We start from the raw sequence: 22716 nt of genomic DNA, 5'->3' as shown, positions 1-22716 counted from the left end.
TGTATTTAAGGAAAACCTACATCATATTTACAACGGTTTTCATTTAATATTTCGTATAAGAAATTTGAAATCAGTTCAAAGGGAATAACGTAAAACACAAATTCAGAATAGTAGATAAGTGAAATATACCAAAGGCTGTGTTTGCATAAGCTGAGTTACATTTGCACTGAGGCCGTGTTAATTATGAATTATAATAACCATAAACAAAGATTTGGTAATCTTTAGTACCAATTCTAAATAAAATTTAAACACGATAAAATAACATCCGCTTCTGATGAAAAAATGAAACTTTTACAGATTTACTCGCTTGTGTGTCTGTCCAGCTGTTTCGACTTATTTTTGTATTATCCCGTCGCCATTCTAGGTTTTTTTCTCGTACTAGAACAACACAGACTTCTAATGCAAACACAGCTTTTTCTCTAAGTCAATAGAAATATTGTTCAAAAATATTTTTAATAATACCTACACATTTTTGTAAATAAATTACACTATGTAGACAATCTATTTTAATGTTAATATAAAATTTAAATTAATAAAATATTGCGCTGTTTTATTTATTATATATTTTTAGTCAAATTCTTTATTTCATGTTAAAATACTAATACTCTCGAAATTCTCGCTCGTGACTGTTTGTAGCGAAGTTATTAGGCTTTTTGATTGACTTTCAATGATTGCAATTTTGATATCATTCTACGACATATAGATACTTTAGCCACTCATATGTTTGTATGAACGTTGTTTTAACAAACAATAACATAGAAAAGTATTAAATTTTATATGATTATTGATGAAATTCAATACAGTAAGATTCATATTGTAAAAAAAATCAAAATATTATGTTTGCTCACAAAAGCACTTTTGAATCATCATGTTACTACGTTGAATTAAATTTTAAGCAACCACCGGTTCGGAAATTAGATTATACCGAGAAGAACCAACAAGAAATTCAGTAGTTACTCTATTCCACGATTTTAATTACAAATTATATCAATAAACAACAATTATTTTTTTATATATCCTGCCTACAATTCAAAAAATACTAAAATTAAACACTACCAACAAGATCTATATTATTGTGAATATACATAATATTGTTGTAAACATAATGTGAAGCAACTATAAGAATAATCAATCCATTAAAAACGTCCCGAAGCTCCAAATCCGAAAACGAGTCTCAATATCCGCAGCGTTACCCCAAAACAAAATAACGTAAGATATAATGCACAGTATCAACATCAGATAGTTTTCTAACTTTTCTAACCACGTATGCTGTGGAGCTGAGTCTCCCTGTCAGTGACAATATATGAGGATTCGAGTGAATTTTGATCAAAAGTGATTCCTAGAAATACGGCAGTATCAGTTACATTTAAATCATTATTGTTTTCAACATAACACTGTACGCATAGTCTTTTTAGTATTAAGATCTATATTTTTTTGTAAACCAACTTCGTATGTAAGAATTATTAACATAGTCCTTAAATATATGCAAATATGATTCAAAAATAGTTACTGCATAAATCTTCACCGCGTGAAATAATAGTAACAAAAAAAACAAACAAGACTTTATATCAGTGCTAATGCATTGTTTACATCGCCATAATTAGGTTGTTTCCTTTCAACTTAAAAAAGTAATGAGGTCTCATCAGCAAACAATATAATATCACAAATACCTTTAACATAAAAAGGATGGTCTTTTATATATAAAAAAAATATGAAAGGACCCAAAACTGATCTTAGTAGAACCCCCATTCTTAGTACAGATCCAGAAGACTTTATTCCATTAATAGACACCTGTTGAATACTTTGATGAAAGTATGAAGCAATAATATCAAGAGCCTTACCATTAACACCGTAATGTTCTAGCTTGTACAAAAGCGTTTCGTGCTCTACGCAATTTTTTTTTTATTTCAATGTACTTATTTGATTCCGAAACTTTTGATCGCTGCCTTGAAGTCCATTTTTTAAAAAATCAAGCATAACACGAACAAAAACAAATTGTATGTATGTATATTAAGATGATTTTATTAGGAATTATCATTTAAATATGACAGTTTATTTTATTGAATAGCCTTAGAAACAGAATCTATATTACTTAATTTATGATCTTCAAGCATCGGTCTTGCCTCATATGTGCAAATAGTTACACCGTGCTTATGCCCCGGTGTCCATTCTCCTCTTAGACCAATATAATAAATTGTTGTATTTTCAGCCCCAAAATTAGTTGGGAAATGCATTGTTAAATGTGAAACCGACGAAAATGTGACAATTCTGAAACAATATAACAATATAATGTTACTAACACTATAGTAGTAGTAAAGGTTAGCTGTCTACAGGACAATACGTTGTGGTAGTAATACGCCGGATATAATGCGGTTTGTTGCATTTATAAGCGACTAATATTTAAAAGTAGTCCTTCCTTGGTGTTCAAATTTGCAACATACCAAATTTGTATCAATTTCGTTTCAATAGTTTAGCGATGAAAGCGTAACACACAGAGTTACTTTTGCATTTATTAAATTCATATAGATTTAGATTACAAAGGTAATCAATAAAATCACAAAAAAACTTATTAAATACCCTATACTTAAATAATAATTATAACGCCTTATAAGGATAAATAAAAAAGTTGAACTTTATATTGAAAGATCATACAACTGGTCTTTTTCATTCAAAAATTATATTAGTGCCTACTCTAAACTGCATCTTCTACAGAATTTATCACGGGGAATGTTCCGAGGAATTGTTCGGATTAATCCCGGGTGCTGAATTTCACCTTCGGACATCTCGTCAAAATTCAAAATATCACCCACACCACCTAGATGTCCGAAAATCCACAACAGCGCGATTTTTAAGACATTATCTGCCTCGCACAACCACTCTGTGGAACCAGCTTTCGCCAGTGGTTTTTCTGAACCGATGAACGTACTCCTTCCTGAAAGGCCGGCAACGCACCTGCAAGCCCCCCGGTGTTGCAGATGTCCATGGGCGGTGGTAGTCACTCCATCAGGTGAGCCTCCCGCTCGTTTGCCACCCCCAAAAAAAAAAACTATTCAAACGAGTATGTTTCAAAGCCAAGTCGTTGCACATAACAAAAATAATTATAGTCGTAGCAGATAAAATTAAAATGACGTAAAAAATATTTATTGCAAAACTAACATTTCGGTCTTCAACCCGTCTGTTGATAAGAAGTTAATGTCTTCAGATTGGGATGTTGCAACTGTTCTTGAAAATGTTTTGCTGACATTCCAATTTCGACTACTAAATCTAAAATAAATCATTTTCTCTCCTACCTTCGCTGAATCATTAGTAAATAATAATTTTAAAATTGAATACTGGAACTTCGTAATTGAAACTGCAGTTTCGGTGTTGATTTGAGACGGCGAAGTTTGTATTAAATTAATAAAAACCTCTTGAAATTTGGCTTTTTTTAAAATATTAAAGGGGGTTCTCTTTTCCTTACGGAAAAACGACGGGTTAAAATCGTTGCCTGTAAAAATTTGGAATTCTGTCATTTCGAATTTGTCGGACACATATTTATTTACAATTAGTACTTTATTTTAAACCGAAAAATATTAAATTTAAAGTTGTATGTATAATAATGACGTCATATCAACATTTTCGGGGTGGTGGACACTCCATACGCATGATTTTTGTTGGACAAGTAGACCAGAATTTTTAAATTATTTCTATTAAAAAAATTCAATAAATCATAGTTGTATATACTGTTAGTCATAGTGACGTCATATCGACAATTTCAGGAATTAAGTATTCGATCGCAGCAGCGCCGAAACTTTTCTTATTAGAAAAGTTTGTCGGACTCTTCGCAAAAAAGGCACTCACAAAGTTTTACATTTGTATGTGTGAAAACAATTTAAGGCCCTTGTACTGGGGACTATTGTATGTTAGTACATTTTGCTACATACAAGTTGCTACACAATAAGCAATTTATCTTTACAACAGGTCGCTCTACAACCGAAGCTGAATATAATAATATGAAGTTGAATATAACTTTTTTTTAAATGGATTTGTTTATTATCCAAAAAATAATAAATAATGAGACACTGATAATCAAATTAATTAATGAAATTTTGTTTTAGTTACTCTTGTGGCTACAGGAAAGTGTATGAAGATTATGCAGGTATCATTCAGCAAAAATACCCAGAGATATCTGTTATAGGAGAAATTATGATCCTCCTGGTCTAAACATGTACCTTTCTAGAATGATTGTAAGTATAAATATGTAATGCATACTGTGAGACTGTTTTAATTATATTGATAAAATATAAAACAAATGAATTATAAATAAATTTTATATTTGTAGATATGTATTATATCAACAGTTAATTTTTTTAGAGTCTGGGATATTCTGCGAGTTATCTAAGGTCTTTGATAGTGTGCAACACGAAACTTTGGTTCGTAAGTAACGTCATTATGACACTGATGCTATAAATGATTAAAAAAAAGACGAAATACTTAGCAAATAGTTAATATTCTAAATTCAATAACTTACACTTTTTCTTTTATATTTTCTGCCTAACGAAGGGATAATAAAAAAATGTTATTGTTAAGATGACTAAGAACATCATGCTGTTGGTGGATATGTATGAATCGTTATTAAAATATATCAAAATCATATTAAAATTCAATACTCTTCTTAAAATTGCCACAATTTGATTCTTACTTTACTTCCTACAATTTTATTCTTATTAGTGACACTATGAAATGGTATAATAATACTATGTGTGTTCTTTTCAAATTCAACAGTTAGATTCCTGGCTAGGAAGTAAGAATATTATTTTTTCAAAAATCTAATGATGCAGATTTAGCTTTCAATCATTCAATTTTTTTCTAATTAATGAGTTCTTGTAGTAAACAGTTTTCAGAAGTGTAAAGGTTCAATAGGAATTGATATTGATAAAATATTAAAAACTTACTTTGGACTGTATTCCAAAACACCTTCACTATCCTTCTGGAGATCGAATACTTGATCAGGTTCCATTGCCACATCATCAAATGTCATATTCGGTCTATTTTTAAATCTGCATGAGAGAATTATGTAATTTAGAAATATAATAAAGAATGCAAATTTTATATTTGTAGATATGTATTATATCAACAGTAGATACGAGTAACAGACATGATTAATATTTTTACTATTTATTATATTTTTATCTATATAATAAATTTAATTAAGCAATTCCTATATTCAGGCTGACAAACATTCGAATTTACCTACATAATTATTAAAATTGTAATCTTACAGTCTTAATTTAGCTGGATGTGAATCTGAGTCCTCTGAGGAAATTCTTAAACCTTTTATTTTAATGTTACCCGTGAATGGTATATTAAAGAGTAACTCTTCATCTGCATCACTTTCAACATACTGTAAAATATGACAAACAGAAGTTAGTTTCTAGCTTCTCCAGTGACAAATAGTTAGTGTTTAATTATTAACTGAAAAATATTAAAAGATTGACAGTCTTACAATTTTAGGCAGCATTATGTATTCATTTATGTATAAAATAATGATGAAGACATTCTTATAATTTCCTTGAAATATAAGACAAAATGGAGTTCAAATGGAGCCAAAACATATATATATATATATATATATATATTTATTAATATAAAACCAATAAAGTATGCACAATATCCAAGTACAAAAACATTTATTTATAACATAAAGACTTTAATGTCAACATCTACATTTTATATAATAATAGTATAAGTTTTCATAATAAACACATATACACTCAAACTAACAACTATATTTATACACAATTACAGTAAGAAAATATGTTGACCATAGCAGATACGAATTAACACGATAATTTTTATCATGTAAAGAACTTCCACATACTAAGCTTTGAATTTAAAACAATAACTTACAAAAGTATATTATAAAATAAGCATTGAAATGATGATTGTGTTTAAAATGGAACATAAATTTCGGTACCTGTGTTCTATCTAATCTTTTTTCCCACGGCTTAAATACAGTTTTTCCAGCTCCATCAATACTTTCATTTAAACATTGAAGGTTTTCTATATCAATTTTTTCAAATAAATTGTATTGTATGCCTATTTCGTCTAAATTTTCATGACTGTGGTCATGATTACAATGACTGTGAGACATTTTCACTTTTTAAAATTAATTGTACTCTCACAGGATTTTTGTTAATATAAAAACAATTACATCGAATTGCAACTTGCAATAAAAATTTCAAATTCTACTTAATCACCATAACATATGTCAACTGTCAAATATCAGCTGTCTCACAAAATTCACAGATTCAAATAATGTACCTACCTACAATTCAATTCAATGATACCTATACAATGTTTTGAAATTCATTTTCCATTAGTGACTTTGAGTATTAACTCAATCTAACATGGTATAGTAGAATTTATCCCTTTGTGTACTCATACCTCATGTACCAGTGAATTTTTTTAGAATTGCAAACAAACAAATTTTACCTTTTTTTCACTTTTTAATCACGAATTCTCAGCAATTATAACACCTATAAACTTGAAATTTGGCAGGTAAGTTCCTTATAGGGTATAGACATCCGCTAAGAATTTTACGAAACTCCATCCCCCAAGAGGGTAAAACGGGGGTTGGAAGTTAGTGTTTTATAAATTTCGCGCATATAAAGCGGCAAGTTCAGCTAGTTTTTTATATTAGCATTAAGTGAACACAATTGTTCACAATGATCTGAAGTTATCATGTTCATAAATAATGTATGGCATGAAATACAATTGGTAAATATATTATCAATGCTAACAATAATAAAAGAAATACAATTGAATTGAAAACCTCCTTATTTTGAAATGGATTAAACAGGTAATTAGAGTTAGTTAAAATAAATACATAAATACTTCAGATCAATACGTCCTTAGGTGTTTTTGTCTCTGTACCGACAGACAGACAGATACATCTTCCCTTGGCGTGAGCTCGGCACGAAATGTTAAATTGAGCATTGTGTATCAAAATTGATAGGTAACTTTGAAAAAAGAAAATTATAATTAATCGTAATTTAAATAAAAATAATAATAATCCCGTAAACAAAGATTTAAACTCTATTGCTAAGTATTTATTCTGGTAACGCTGTAGCTTTGTAGAAATAATATTATGAAGTTTGACGCTTAATATTGTGCATTTAGCTTGATCTTCATTCGTTTTTAAGGGTTTCGTACACAAAGGGTAAAAACGGGACCCTATTAGTAAGACTTCGCTGTCTGTCCTACTGTCTGTCCGTCTGTCGATCACCAGGCTGTTTCTTAAGAACTGCGATAGCTAGACGGTTAAAATGTTTACAAATTATGTTGACTAAAAACAAAATAAAATAAATATTTTAGGGGAGCTCCCATAAAACAAAAGTATTTTTTTGCCATTTTTTTGCTCGATATCAATAATGGCATCAGATAAGCACTTAAAATATTCACAAAATACTCAGTTGTATTATTACTTTAATAATAAAATTAAAATTAAATAAATATTTAAAGGTGGCTCCCACACAAACCCCATTTTGCCTATTTTTGTTCGATAACAATAAATGTGTGTACTGTGTACTGTTATTTACCTAGACAATGGCACGGAACCCTTCGTGCGCGAGTCCGACTCGCGCTTGGCCGATTTTTATCTCAATAATTATACAGGAATAGTTTTTTTTATTAATACATTCTAAAGAAGACAATCTGCTCCTTTAAGTAGGGTTTACAAAAATAGCTTACAACACATTTTTATAGGTAAAACAGCATTAAATTCACACATTTTGGATTTTTTCTCGTGAAAACGGCTATGATAAACGCTCTGAATTTTAAGTTTTCGATATAAAAATATTATTGATACAAATATGTACTTAGAAAATATAAATAATTACGAATGCGGTTAAAATTATGGTATTACAACCTTCCTTTTGCTAAATTTAAATAAAATATATATTTTATCGAATTCGATAACAATTTTTGTGTTTTTTTTATGTATAAATAAACGAAATGGCCAATGATTTTTAAATTGCATTATTAAAGAAACAGTTTTAAAAGCTTATTTAGATTTAAGAACTAACAAAAATAAATTAAACCAATAAATTGTCTATTGGAAAAAGAAATTTGGAATCGATAATCGATTTTTCATAATGGAATGTTAGGCAGCACTGAATCTCATTTCTCTCTTCTTCTCTCAATAAAATACAATTAAAACATTCAAATAGAATATTTTAATTGCATTTTATTCTTATTTAGATATATATAATCTATGTGTCTATGGGAATGTGATTTGTGCAATGCAATTGCGTAAATGTGACTTGTCGCTTGTCAGATTATCAGGAAGAAAATAAGGAGACAAAAACACCTAATTAAGAACTATTCTTTATTCAATTTGTGATATTATTTAGCACATGGTTTTTTAAATAGCTGAAAATAAATTCATTACAATGTCTGTTTGTAATAATATAAATGTAACATTTTTTGTCACGAGTTTATTATTATGTATTATATTATGTACTGACAATTACGTGTGGGCCAAAGATAATGAAGCTGAAAGTATTAGTAAAATTGGCCAAGGAGTTGGTCATATTATGAATATTTATTACTGGTATTTATTTTTTATTAAATATATTAAGTTGAATATAACTTTTTTTATATGGATTTGTTTATTATCCAAAAAATAATAAATAATGAGACACTGATAATCAACTTAGGTAAATTAATTAATGAAATTTTGTTTTAGTTACTCTTGTGGCTACAGGAAAGTGTATGAAGATTATGCAGGTATCATTCAGCAAAAATACCCAGAGATATCTGTTATAGGAGCTAATTATGATCCTCCTGGTCTAAACATGTACCTTTCTAGAATGATTGTAAGTATAAATATGTAATGCATACATAATTAAAATAGTCTCACTGTTTTAATTATATTGACAAAATATAAAACAAATGAGTAATAAAAATATGAGGTTATTTTAGTTGATGATGATACTATTAAGTAATCAGTAGATTATTAAATTTTATGGATATGTATCTATGATTGTAGCCTGATAGTTATTTATAACCACAAATACAATACCCAAAGAGTAAGACTTTTTATGAGAGCATTTCAATTATCAGTAAAGTCAAACACCTTTAATGTTCTATATATATTTTTATAGAAATAAAATTCACTGCACTGGCAACTTCTAGAGCAGGTTGTATCTGCTACAACTGATTAGTCTAAATATTTGTTTCAGGGTTTTGGAAAAATGATTTTGATAATGTGCATATTAAGTGGTGTCAACATTTTTGCTTGGTTGAATAAACCTCAACCTGCCTGGTGGAGCTGGTGTCTGGAAAACAAGTTATATGCATGTATGATGATGTTCTTCCTAGCAAACATGATCGAAGGTCAGTTAGTATCTTCAGGTGCATTTGAAATATCACTCAATAACATTCCACTCTGGTCAAAATTGGAAACTGGACGAATTCCACAGCCACCAGAGCTATTCCAAATAATCGACAATACTTTACAGTTTTCAAAAATGGAAATGCCTAATAATAATTTTGTTTAATTAATAAATTTGAATATGTGGCAAACTAAAAATTATCCTAAGATTTTTAAAATAAGTATGTTGTTTGTGTATTAAATATAAAGCATTTGTAAAATCCTCAAAATTTGCATTCACAAATTCTTATTTGATTTAACTGCAGACTTATATTGTTATTGTATTATGGTAATAAGGGTGATTGGAAATCAATATCTATTAAACTTATTAGAAATGAAGTAACTATATCTATACTCCCATAAGATGCTCCTGAACTGAATTCATCTATGAAAAACATGCAAGTTAAAAGATGTTGCCATACAGTAATGTAGAAAACTTTGAATAAAGCAAATCATTATACAAACACATTAACTTATTAACATTTTAGAGATAATAAAATAATTATTATTCTATTTACATCAAAAGCGTTGATTCTGATCAAATTATTATATAGATATTGTCACTTCATTATTGGTTACTACAGCTATACTTAAAAATAAACCTAAATTTATTTTATCTTAATTAAGTAAACTATTAGTTTGCAATGTGTGTCAGTTTAATATGTTATTAGATAATAATATTGTTATAATATTAATAAGCTTAAGACAAGCAGTTTTTGTTTTTTTTTTCATTACTGTAACTTCAAGGAAGAACATTTGCATCATTGTACCATGATTATTAAACTATTTTATTAAACAAATACATGTAGAATTTGTATAATTGATAACACCTCATGGGGCCATGTTAGGATAACATTAAAATATTGAGTTTCATTTTATTTTCTATTTTTCAGTGATTGGGAGAATTGCATTTATAATTTAAAGGCTTGTTTTTAATTCTCACAATTTCTTAGTGATAAACAGCTTTACATGAAGAGATATTTTTTTATAAAAATAATATTAATCTTGGAATGATGCGTAAATTGTTGAATATGATAATGTAACTCTACTTGCAAATTCTTTAAGTTTAAATATTCTGCAGTCTCTGCATAAGTGAGACATAAGTTGGCCTTACCTTTGTAACCAAACATCAAGTTTCTTAATCATGCTGTCTAATATTACATTACCTATTTTTAATATTTCTTGACACAATAATTACATATAAAAATGAGCTAATTTATTGAAGACCATTCCAAAATTCTATTTATTTGAATAAAATAAAAAAATAGTGAAATTTTATTAATTAATGTAGATAATAATGCACTAGTTTCATAAAGCAATATGAATTACAGAGTTCCTAAGTCTTGAAAAAATGTCTATATTTTTAACCTAACCTGATTTCAAGAATAAATTAAAAAATATTAATTTGATAGTAAATCCCATAACAATTTTCCGGGCCAGACACATTATATTATAGTAAATAAATCTTTATAATTTTGTTTCCAATCACCCCAAATGGCTTAACTAGTGAGAACTTATGGTCATTATTATGTTATATTCTGTTTCTAATAAGAAAGTTTTTTTAAGCATTTAAAAAATTGTCACACAATCAGTTATTGTATTCAATCCGTAGTTTTATCTTAATAGAAGAAGAGAGATAAGTTGAGGTATATATTACAGCCTACAAATAATATAGAGAAGAATACCGAGAAAAATCCTTTTCATACCTTTAAATATCTAGTCAGATAATAATGTCAAATGATGTACTTTTGGTTCAAAATAAATAAACTTAGATAAAACAACGTCAATTGTCTAATATTTTTATTCCTTACAATAAAGAAACACCAAGTTTGTACACTTTTTCAATGGACGGATTACATTGCATAATACATTAACAAAAGTTTTCTTATGCTAGTTGTGTATGGCACATGGGACACGAATGTCGTAAAACTAATTCATGATGTTGTGCGTGCGCTTCGCATACATTGCAAGTCCAAGTTGTATGCGGTGCTAACAGCGGACGACCAGACACTACGCATCCAGGAAATTCCGTAGAACAACCGGGACATGACGCCATCCTTCAAACGAAAACAAATAAATGAATATCTTTCATTATATAATATACGCTATCATTTAATATATTACGCTAATATATGTTTAAATTAAACATAATAGTTACCAATCTGGTATTCCCAACTGACAGTGAGGACATTCAACTTTGTTGCCTCTTGCATCTTTTGGTTTGCATCTTGTAAATATTTCAATGGCAATATTTTCAAAGATTTCGGGCTGAAATACAAAAATAAACATTGTAGTAACAAGGACCAAAGAGGAAATAGGCAAAGGTGATTGAGGTGGGTATTCAAATTTTGTATTTATCCTTCGTCATCGCAAGTAGAAGACTTCTTCAAGTGTTTACTATTTATAATAAATATTAATGGTATAGCCACATTTTTGATAAAATTGAAGTTAGCTGTTTAATCATGTTATATAAGTAATCATGCTCTTCCCGGCCACTCTCGACATAATGTATGAACCAATACATACGGACATAGGTTTTTTTTTTATACCTAACACCTGACAGCCAACCCAACGAGCGACAACTAGCTTTACATATATATTATAAATCTTACGTTGAAAGACTCCAGTTTGATTAAGGCTTTAGAGCAAAGATCGAAAGCTCGAGCCTGCAGGGATATAATTGCGACCGTACACCATGCCTGTAATATAACGAAATTAAAGTTTAAGCAGTTCAGTTCTATAGAACCAAAACCGTCCAAGAATATCTGTATACAATTTAAACTGTTTTTAAAAACAATTCATATAGACATTGCGTATGGACTTAATGCCCAGTTTGAGGAGCGACTGCGGCCTTCGGAAATAATGATATAGATCGAGGTCGAGCGAATAGCCACAGCAAATCGTCGCGCCGAGTACGCGCCTGAACGTGCTGCGCGGGGTGCAGCTGCGGCAGCGCCAGGCACAGGCGCGCGGCGCGGCGCAGCGCGTGGTCGGCGCGCGGCCCGCCCAGCGCCGCGCACAGCCAGTGCTGCGCGCGCGCCGCCCGCCAGCTGCGGGACGCCGCGCCCTCTGTCGCCGACGGGGAACCTCGTTAATTGACACATGATCGGAGTATTTCATCTAAAGTTCACACGTGGTTGAAGCCATTTCTCGTCATTTACAATTTGAGATTTTTCTATAGTCAAAAGTAAATTAATGTTAAAACCATATTTCAGTTTCTTTTCAAAAAATAAATACAAACAAAAATGTAGTGGAAAAAAAACAATGTCAAGTAGACCCGTGATCATGACTCGATACAATATATTTATCAATTACCTACATTTAAAAATATATATTCACCTGAACCATGTTGGCGAAATAAAAGTCCAGCTAGAACGTAGAGTTTCTTTATTCGCCAAGGAGATGATGCCTTCGACGCCTCGATATCTGCCAACTAAACCAAAAGTTAGTTAGGTATTTGTTAACACTGTAGAGGTATAGATGTTCTTTTCAGATAATTTATTTTGCAATAAGGTCAAACTAAGTTGGTTGAAAATTAAATTATTGAAACGGCAACAGCGATCCGGGCCATTTGTATCTTATGATTACGGGTACAATCCTATGCAATTACCACTTAATTTTCATAAGCTTAGTTTCTGTTCATAATTCATCTCGTGCTTGGCGGTCTGCCACACGTGCATCCACAAATCCGCATTTGAGCAGCGTGGTAGAATAAGCTCCAAACCTTCTCAAAGAGCGGAGGCCTTAGCTCAGCAGTGGTAAATTTACAGGCTGTTACTTTAAATAATTACGTAAATAACATATTTTATGTTATCACAATTCACCGTACATACCTGGAAAGCCATCGCCGCGGCCTGAGACAGCTGCCCACTTTCTTTCAGTTGGGTAATATTCTGAAACGAAGGTTCCTGCATGCTATCGCTTCTATCTTCGGTTATTTGTTTCGGTAATTTCTCCTAAAATAATTTAATTACATAAATAAAGACATTTTTGTATACAAATGATTGTTGTAAATATACTTCTAAGAATTTAGATATTGATCTAAAGATAGAATATAGATCTAAATCTAAAATTGAAGTTTCAGGTTCAGGCTGTGAACTTCTTTTTTTAAATACCCGTATGGCATTAATATTCTAAATAACGATATTGTAAAAAAACTTATTCTATAATATTGTCTGCCGTAATAACGCCTTTAAAGCTTTTAACAAATTGGGGTAACAAAAGTTAACACGTTAATATTATTTCCATTGCGTACCTTAGCATGTCTGGGTGATCCTGTGAGAAGTTTCGATAAAGATTCGTTGTCTTCTAGGGCCATGTAACATTTTTTAAGACCTTCTTTATTATTTGACATATTATAATATTCCAGCGCACCGGTCCTGTAATTTATTTTTTAATTCAATAGTCTATAGCAGTAGTAGTAGCTCTGTAGTAGTAGTGGAGTTTTTACACATTTATCGTATCTAGGGATTGTTGGAATCACAAACAAAAATAAATTATCAAGTCAACATTATAAGGTGGTAGGGCTTTGTGCAAGCCGGTCTGGGTAGGTACCATCCATTCATCATATATTCTACCGCCAAACAGCAGTACTAAATACTGTTGTGTTCTGGTTTGAAGAGTGAGTGAGCCAGTGTAACTACAGGCACAAGGGACATACTATCTTATTTTCCAAGGTTGGCGGCGCATTAGCGGTTTAAAGAATGATTAATATTTCTTACACCGCCATTGTCTATAGGCGGTGGTGACCGCTTACCATCAGGTGGCCCATGTGCTTCAAGTATTTGTATAAAACAAAACCTTTAATTACGCTACGTGGAATCTTAACGTAAAACATTTAAGTTTGACTGCTTAAAAAATATAATAAAATACATACTAACCAATTTTGTCTGTCTATATAATAGTCTCCTATATTACTGTATGCTTGCTTGACCTGGGCGTCCGTTGTGGTCACTGACATCTTCAACAGTTCGACCACACGGAACCAGTGGCCCAAACGTTTCCGTAGAGCTATAGCAAGGTCCCTGGAATAGTAACCATAAGAGTGTTATGTTTAAAACTGATTCAACTAAATTAAATCTATTAGTACAAGGATTGCTTCAAACATTACTACTATTTTTTTAATATTCACAAGTGAATATTAAAAAGATCTAGAATCAGTTTACAAGACTGGTAAAAAAAAACATATGAGTAGACCAACATAAATAAGCAGGTTTGACTTTCATCAAAAACTCAACCTTAAAAAAATGTCCTACATAATACATTAAAGAAGTTTTTTTCATTTCTTCATCCCTGCGACGAATTTTACGCGTGTAAGGCGGGTAACGCCAAACGTTAACTAGCGAACCAAAAAGCAAAACGAATCGACCCCTGTTATAAATAAATACCTCACCGCCTGTCCTCTTCGTGATAAATCTGCTCGGCGGCGTCGAAGTCCCTGAAGTAGGCGAGGATCTCGGCCCTCTTGAGCGCGGTGGAGTGCAGCGCGTTGAGGCGCGCCACGAAGCGCACGCCGGCGTAGTCTCCGCGCCGCACGAACGCCGTCTCCGCCGTCTCCAGCGCCGTGGCCGACTCCAGCTGCCGTAGCGCGCCTTCCGCCAGTAGAAGCCTGCCACGTGACGCCGGTGGATGGAGCTGCTTGGTATCTTATCTTATTGCTATAATACTATAATACTAGACAATCGATAGCCTGGTAATTTCGATAAGTCACTTTATACTTAAGTAAATTTTAAAATGTCTCAAAGTTTACCGGGGCTTTTTTATTTACTATTCCGTTCGATCGACTGTGCTCGGATCTAAGTCAAATACGCTTGTTGTTTGTTTATTGTAAAGTATCTTAGTATCGTACGTATTGTATGAAATGTTTGCTTAGTAATAGTTCTTGTGTATAATAAAATCCTTTGTTTAATTTATTTTAAAAAGGCAGCACTGTCAATAAGCCGCCGACCATAGAATATAAGATGTAAGATCCCTTGAGCCTTCAATTCAACAGGTTTACGTACTTATTAACCCAGAACGCAATAATATAAAGTATTCACCATAATTTGGGATGCGGGTTGTCCTTTATAAAGTTTTCGGCCTCTTTCAATCCAACTTTTTCGATCAGTTGCCGCGTGTCTCGCAATGACTTGACTTCAACTCGTACTATGTGCTGGGGCGTACACTTGTCTGTTATGTTATCTAAAAGAGCTGTCGTTATCTCCAATTCCTACAAACAAAACTTTTAATTTACAATAAATGTAGTATTATCTACCTCGATAAAACTAAACATCTAGAGAAGCTGTGGTGTCAAAACAAACTACTGTGTTAAAACTTACTCTCGCGTTATGTTCATTTTTCATTTTGGAACATAGCATCATAGCACTTTAAAAATGTATTCATCGTCTCGTCACCGGTATTTAAATCATTTTAGATTTCGATGAGCATATTTCAATGTAACTAAACCACTCCGGTCTAATGACAAGCTCGAACCGCAGCATACCGAGCTATCATAGATTCACAGGTACATGTCAGTTATAACGAATCGGTCGATCAGTTTTAAAGATCGTGAACCGAGTCGGGAGCACCTTGAAGCGGCAGAGGTAGCCGTTGACGGCGAGCGGCTCCTCGGGCTGCGAGTCGCGCAGCACGTAGAGGCGCGCCTTCTCGGCCACGGCGAGCAGCTGCGCGTCGTCGGCGGCCCAGCGCGCGCCCCACGCGTCGCGCCGCAGCGCCGCGCCCGCGCACGCGCCGCCCGCGCACGCGCCGCCCGCCGCCTCCAGCACGTGCAGCGCGCCGCCCTGCTCGATCGCGAACAGCTTGCTGCGGCCCCGCACACACGTCGGTCACGACTCGGCGGTTAAGTTTAGGCACATGGTGATGTGATGTGATGTGTTCGGTTAGTCGAGGTACATGACAACTTTCTTATGACTGCAGCACTGCAGTGTTGTGGGAAAAGGGTCCAAACATCCAGACAGATACATTGACCATTGTATATAATATCGAACCTCAATAAGCAGACCACTTTGGGCCTGGTATGAGCCTATTCTTAATACGAAGACTACGTTTGAATCTAGTGAAAACAAAAATATCAGTATTTCAGAACAGAGAAAACGTCGGTATTTGTTTTCTTGATAATAATTAAATTTTTGTCAAAAAAACGTGATATTTTCTTATTAAAATAATTAATATATATTATATAGTACGCACTTAACTCACTAGCTCTACTCACTAGTACTAGCGGAGATTATCAGACAGACACGTGTCTCTCATACAAGATGACTTGTCGGATCGTTGCTTTCGTTAAAGAGGGAACTTATATATGAAAAGTTTAGTTCATTATAAAATAATATTATAAGAGCTAGAAGCTAGCTCTACTGTTATTCATGAATTGAATTACCTAGAATTTGAGTTGAGTCCTAACTTGTATGGCTTTGCATTTAAGCTGATGGTCGTAATTTTTTTGAAGTTCACCATCGAAAACAGTAGAATGGTACCCGAATCTCTTCCAATCAAGAGATGGCTATCTGAACATGTGATGCAGCAAATCGTATCATCTTGGAATCCACCTTCTCCAGATGTCATTATACTACCGTCTGCATGATACATTTGTTCTGTTCCTCCTGCACCAAAAACATCATTAAAGGATAGCTTTTAAGCTCTTTTGAGTAATCATCAAATATCGTACAGCCGTGGTTGTGTAATGGACGGTTTATGCTTTAACAACGAACCACGTCATACGACATTATATATAATAACATTATTGGCCACTTAAAATTTTACTATTCGTTTTAACTATATTATAAAAATACATATTTATACTCTATTCCAACCATAAGAGGAGAAATTACAAATAATCATCATTTGACAGCAAACTGACGCGACGTCATTGGTCGAGAGCTTGATTAATCTATGAAATTCACAATGGATTCGCGAAAAAATGGCGTTTTGACGGTCGACAAAATTGTTATCGGAATTTTGAAAGTAAAATTAATGCGGATATAAGTAGTTAAGTGTAATAGAATAGTATTAAAAATAAATATATATTAATCATAAACTCTTAGTAGTGCACAAATAGCTGAGTTATTAGCAAATTGCATGAAAAACGTAAATATAAGGTTTGTCTATCTTTATTCCTACGTCGATTGGAACAGGCTAAATTAATTAATTAACTTACGTGGTCTGGAAGGAGTAGAAAACTTCCATACTAAAAACGATTCTTTAGATGCGGCCACCGCTATCGCTTTGCTGTTAATTGTAACGTATGCAACGGGTATGGTGATTGCTTTCGCTGAAATTGTAATAACATTATAAAACGTCGATTAGTGTTAATATAACCTAAGAAAAGTAACAGGACTATATTATTTCATTGCCGGACAAAAACAATTTTCGACAATGAGTTTGGTGATCTGAAGCTTATTCTACCGCGAATAAATGTGCCGTATGTATTATACGGTATATTTTTACGCCAATCGCAATCCACAGCACGCTCGAGTTACATACGTAGATAGTGTCAACGATTAGGCACCGTATGTAATGCCAGATGAGACGCATTTGTTAAAAACATTTTCAAAAATTGCGACAAAGACGATGTAAGGAATCATACTAAATGAATTATATCTACAGATTTAAGACATGAGTAACTCAATATTGCTGACGGATATTTAACATACAACTTTTGATTGTGGTATACATACTTTATTCACTTGGATAACTTAGCTTTAACTTAATATCCTTTTTTACCATATTATATATCTTTTTCCAATCCTTTGTGCTAGTGATTGTTTCTGAATGATTTAATCAATTGAAGTAATATAAAAAAAAAAACAGAATGAACCAGTTTAACTAAAGGCACAAGGGACATAATAAATTAATCCCAAGGTTGGTGGTGCATTAGAGATGCAAGGAATGATTAATATTTCTTACAACGCCAATGTCTATGGGCGGTGGTGACCACTTACCATCAGGCGAACTATTTGTCCGACAGCCAACCTAGTTCATAAAAAAATCATACTTTATTTGTACTTACGATGATTCAAAGCTATGGTATGATGTGATGAATTTATTTAATTATATGAAGAAATGAGAAGATCAACAAACCTGGGCCCAGTTATTATACTCATATTTTTGTAGTCTAGCTCGTTACTTTGTACTCACCATCACACTGAATCCCCTGTTGGTTCGATATTATAAGTGTGGTAATAGTTGCTATAACGCAGTATTCGTCTACGCCGCACATGTCTATCACGTCGGGTACGTGATTTATCCAAGACTGTAAAAAAGTAGTTATGAATTAATCAAAGACATTAAAGTTTTCCATTGACTACTAACAAACTAGAGACAAAATAGATAACGATAATAATCGTTCGTCGGTTCAGTGCACAGATTCTCAACCTTTTCTGAATAATGCTTTTACAGGAGAAAATAAAACACAAACATAACACGAGTACATTCTTCTATTTCATTTATATCCTAGTCTGATTCGACCAGAAAGAGTTTCAGGCGCAGATACCTGAACTGTTTACTCTTACTGATCTAGCTTTACATGTTTACTGAGATACGGGACTGTAAACACTACCAACTTCTAAACTTTGGAGAATTTTTAAATAAAATGACCGAGTATTTCTTTTATAGCTTAGCACGATTATTTGACCATGGCCTGCAGCTTTATATGCAATCCGCTAGACCAGTAGTTCCCAAACTTATTTTTCTCGTGGACCACCTATTGGCATGTGTCAGTAACCACAGTTTAAGAGAAACACTAAAATATTAACTAAATTTAAATTTGTTTAATAATGGTGCTTTTAATTCTATCCTTAGTAACCCTACGAGTATTTCAGCAATTAAAATCTATGAATTTGTTAGTTATTTTCTCAAACTGATGAAGAAAAAAAAAAGGTAGGTACCTTTGGCAGCTAGTACTTATAGTGGTGATCAAGTTCATGTCTGAATAAGCATTAAGTATTGTCGGGTGGATAGCGCTTTGCAAGTCTGTACAAGCATTTGTACGTCATATCGAATACGCAAATTTGGACAAGTAATAGTCGCTTGCCTTATTAAAATATTATCTGCTTAGTTAGGTACTCAAAACAATGTAGGTAGGCCCTTATAAAAACTATGCTTACATTTTTGCTCTTTACTATCAAAAGCAGATAAATTTTCGTGGACCCCCATTAACATCTTATGGACCCCCATTTTTTATTTACGCCTACGTAGACCCCCAGCAAGTCTCCCGTGGACCCCTGGGGTCCACCTGGACCACTTTGGGAATCACTGCCCTAGACCAACGACGTAGTCGATTATATGAAATGTAAAAAAATATTAAAGCTTATTATCAATGCAAAATTAAATTTAAGTACATGTTAAAAAAATATCTTTTGTCTATATTTCGTTTGAACTTGAGAAATCCCCCGTTAAGAGTTAATTACACTAAGTTTTATCTGTGTTACGCTAATATATAATATTTTGTGAAAACACGGCAAGACATTAAATTTTTATCGTAATATTGATATGATTTGAGGTAGTGAGCTACCTGATGTGTGACGGTATCCCAGAAGGTGACGGTGTCGGCGGTGGAGACGAAGGCGAGCGTGTTCCCGTAGAAGGCGTACTTGTGGTCGGGTTTGACGTTGGCGAAGTATATGAAGCAATCGATGGCGATGGCCAGTCGCAGCGAGCGCTGCTCCCACGACAGCGCGCGCAGTGCGCCGCCCGGCACGCGCAGCGTCCTCGTGTGCTGCACGGGACGACGCGAGACTTTATATTACTCAATAGTTTATTGTGACCGTAAATATATTTGAAAACTTTTACGTTCATTTACTTTATAATTTAACATGGACAATTTTTTATAACAATTTCACATTACACTATAAACATTAAAATTGTTATTTTCAAATTATTTTTCAATTTCCGTTCATTTTTGTAATGTTATCTGCCATTAAATAACTTGTTTCAATTTTACCTCTCCATGTGGATTAAAGAACTGAACAACATTGGTTTGATCTTGAGTTTCACCAGCAACTGCCAAGACTGTGCCGTTGTGATTCCACTGACAATCAATTATTTTCATTTTCGTATCCACTACAACGCTTTCTAAAAATAAAGCATTTAATGTTTTTATATTGATTGCTTTTAATTAAGCAATGAGTCAACAATTTATATATATATATATATATATATCCCACTGCTAGGCAAAGTGCTTAAGCTTAAGGAAAACTTATTTATAATCTCTCTGAGTAAAATTGAATGTTTGAATTTTTTTTAAACATCTGTCTGACTTGCTTTAGAGTAAGCTTCAAAAATCAGGCAATGGCATATTTACAAACTGTATTTATCATAATCAAAGTGAAATAAAGCTTTCATACCTTCCTCTGTGCAATTCTTCATTAAAAGCAAAAGACCACTTGTATAGCTTATCACCAGTATGGGTCTACTAGGTGGTGCTTTTAACGAAAACCAATCCATAGTAACAATTTCCATTGATCCAGGTACACCATTACTGGCCACAGGCATCTGCAATTTGACTAAGTATCTCTATATTATACTTTTGACATATTATTATTGGTTATATAACAGATATATAAATTATTCTTAGCATATACTCAATATCCTAAGAAGCATTTATGGTAACTTTTATATAAAATACTGGAGACAATATTGTATTTTGTTTTGACAATAATATAAAAAATGGTGAACATACACAATGTTCTATGTAAGTAATAATACCATAAAATTTCCTTGATCATCGTAAAGATGCAACTCTCCATTAGACAAAGCAAACAGCAACAAGGAGTTATCTGGAGACCATTGGACTGCGCTCAATCCAGGTCCTTTTATATCCTTTCCCCATACACGAGACCCATCAACAGAGCCAACTATAACAGCACCTATAAAACATTTTTTTCCAAAATGAATTAAAGATTAAAATAACAAAACAATATTAGTCAATGGTCTTACCATCTTCATATGCTATGCAGATTTTTTGACCATCTGAACCCCAAGCCATACTTGTTACAGTTGACTTATTTCTATTGTTTATCATCTCTTCATACCAGGATCCCTTATCAGAGTTAAGTGTCGTTCAATAAACATAAATATAAATCAAATTAAAATATATAATGTGAATTACCTTATATAACATCCAAACAATTATGACACCATGCTCATCACTTGTTGTCAATTTTTGAAATACTTCATTCCATATTGCTACACATACTTGCCCTGTATGACCTTCTAAGCTGAGATTCATGGACAGATTTCCACTTCCACCTAATCATATATACAAATATATATAAAGTATTATTATATAAAGTAAATATTTCACAGATTTTATAAAACTAATATTTTTAAATTAACTAATTAATCTCATAGCATTAAATACTTGAATTAATAACGAATCATATATTTTAATTGCTCTGTAAAGTATGAAATCAATAATTAATGAATAAGGTGACTTGCTAGCTTACTAATGTTTATAACATGTGTTTAATATAAAACTTTTAAATTGATTCTTACCAGATTCTAATTTTAAAACTTTTAACATTCCATCTTCTCCTCCTACCGCTATATAGCCAGAAGAATGATTCCATGCCAGACAAGTTACATTTGATTGTTTGGGTATAGCTATCTGAAATAATATAATACAAAATTGTTATATTTTTATAAATGAGACTTATGACTATTGAAAAATATGTCCCATTACCTTCTTACTCATATAAATAAACATTTTAAAATGTAATTTGTCAGTTGTTCCAAATTTAATATTTGTTTTATCTCATATTATTGCTGACAGCCAGTTTAAATTTTTGAGTTCGTTACAAAGTCTACTCTAAGTATTATAAATAATTTCGCTCTATTTATTACTTAAACTATGATTAAATTTATCTGAATAATAATAAGTATTTTAAGTATATTTCTTAAAATAATTATATTTTGTTTTTATGTTATGATAAGCCTGTGTGTTAGGTTGCTAGGATACCTATACTTTTTACTTTTAAGTTTTAACTTATTTGACACATCGTAGTACCTATATTGCCAATTACAAATAAATGTTTTTTCAAGAATCAAATAATAGAAGTTTAGTAAAATTTCGAATGCCACGAAAAGATTAAGGATATGTTTTGAATTGGTAAAATCACGAAATAGCTTTGTAAAAAAAATATAAAAATCAAATACGTAAGAAACATAAAAGTGTTCTAACTGTTTATTAGTTTTATGTTTCTAGTTATTTATTATAAGATATTAAATTTAATAAATAATATATAATTACGAGGCATTTTCATAGCAATTTCGTAAGAATACTATTAATTTAATGAAATATGTTG

At 32.2% G+C, this 22716-nt stretch overlaps 3 protein-coding genes across 3 annotated transcripts; 1 reads left to right on the top strand and 2 right to left on the bottom strand.

The window, feature by feature from the left end:
* Positions 1–2002: 2002 nt before the first annotated feature.
* LOC113394562 (PITH domain-containing protein CG6153) lies at positions 2003–6272 on the bottom strand. The gene is made up of 4 exons (XM_026631913.2): positions 5957–6272; positions 5262–5383; positions 4935–5039; positions 2003–2268 (listed from the first exon to the last, which is right to left on the bottom strand). The coding sequence occupies exons 1-4, from the start codon at positions 6131–6133 to the stop codon at positions 2058–2060; spliced, it is 615 nt and encodes a 204-aa protein (XP_026487698.1). The 5' UTR covers positions 6134–6272; the 3' UTR covers positions 2003–2057.
* A 2008-nt stretch (positions 6273–8280) lies between these two features.
* Positions 8281–11202, top strand: LOC113394563 (thioredoxin reductase-like selenoprotein T homolog CG3887). Its single transcript, XM_026631914.2, has 3 exons — positions 8281–8593; positions 8729–8858; positions 9225–11202. Exons 1-3 carry the CDS (start codon positions 8433–8435, stop codon positions 9540–9542), a joined length of 609 nt encoding a protein of 202 aa, XP_026487699.1. The 5' UTR covers positions 8281–8432; the 3' UTR covers positions 9543–11202.
* Positions 11189–22372, bottom strand: LOC113394557 (WD repeat-containing protein 35). Its single transcript, XM_026631906.2, has 22 exons — positions 22095–22372; positions 21908–22019; positions 21522–21661; positions 21350–21452; positions 21119–21279; positions 20758–20905; positions 20355–20485; positions 19926–20129; positions 18551–18665; positions 17571–17684; positions 16794–17016; positions 15982–16216; positions 15454–15623; positions 14808–15023; positions 14296–14439; positions 13671–13794; positions 13249–13371; positions 12755–12848; positions 12336–12484; positions 12028–12114; positions 11574–11683; positions 11189–11472 (listed from the first exon to the last, which is right to left on the bottom strand). Exons 1-22 carry the CDS (start codon positions 22116–22118, stop codon positions 11301–11303), a joined length of 3099 nt encoding a protein of 1032 aa, XP_026487691.2. The 5' UTR covers positions 22119–22372; the 3' UTR covers positions 11189–11300.
* Between the last annotated feature and the right edge of the window lie 344 nt (positions 22373–22716).

This window comes from Vanessa tameamea, chromosome 4 (assembly GCF_037043105.1).
Source record: "Vanessa tameamea isolate UH-Manoa-2023 chromosome 4, ilVanTame1 primary haplotype, whole genome shotgun sequence".
Lineage (NCBI taxonomy): Eukaryota > Metazoa > Arthropoda > Insecta > Lepidoptera > Nymphalidae > Vanessa > Vanessa tameamea.
Note: the sequence above shows the minus strand (reverse complement) of the source record. Positions and strands in the feature narration are given on the sequence as shown.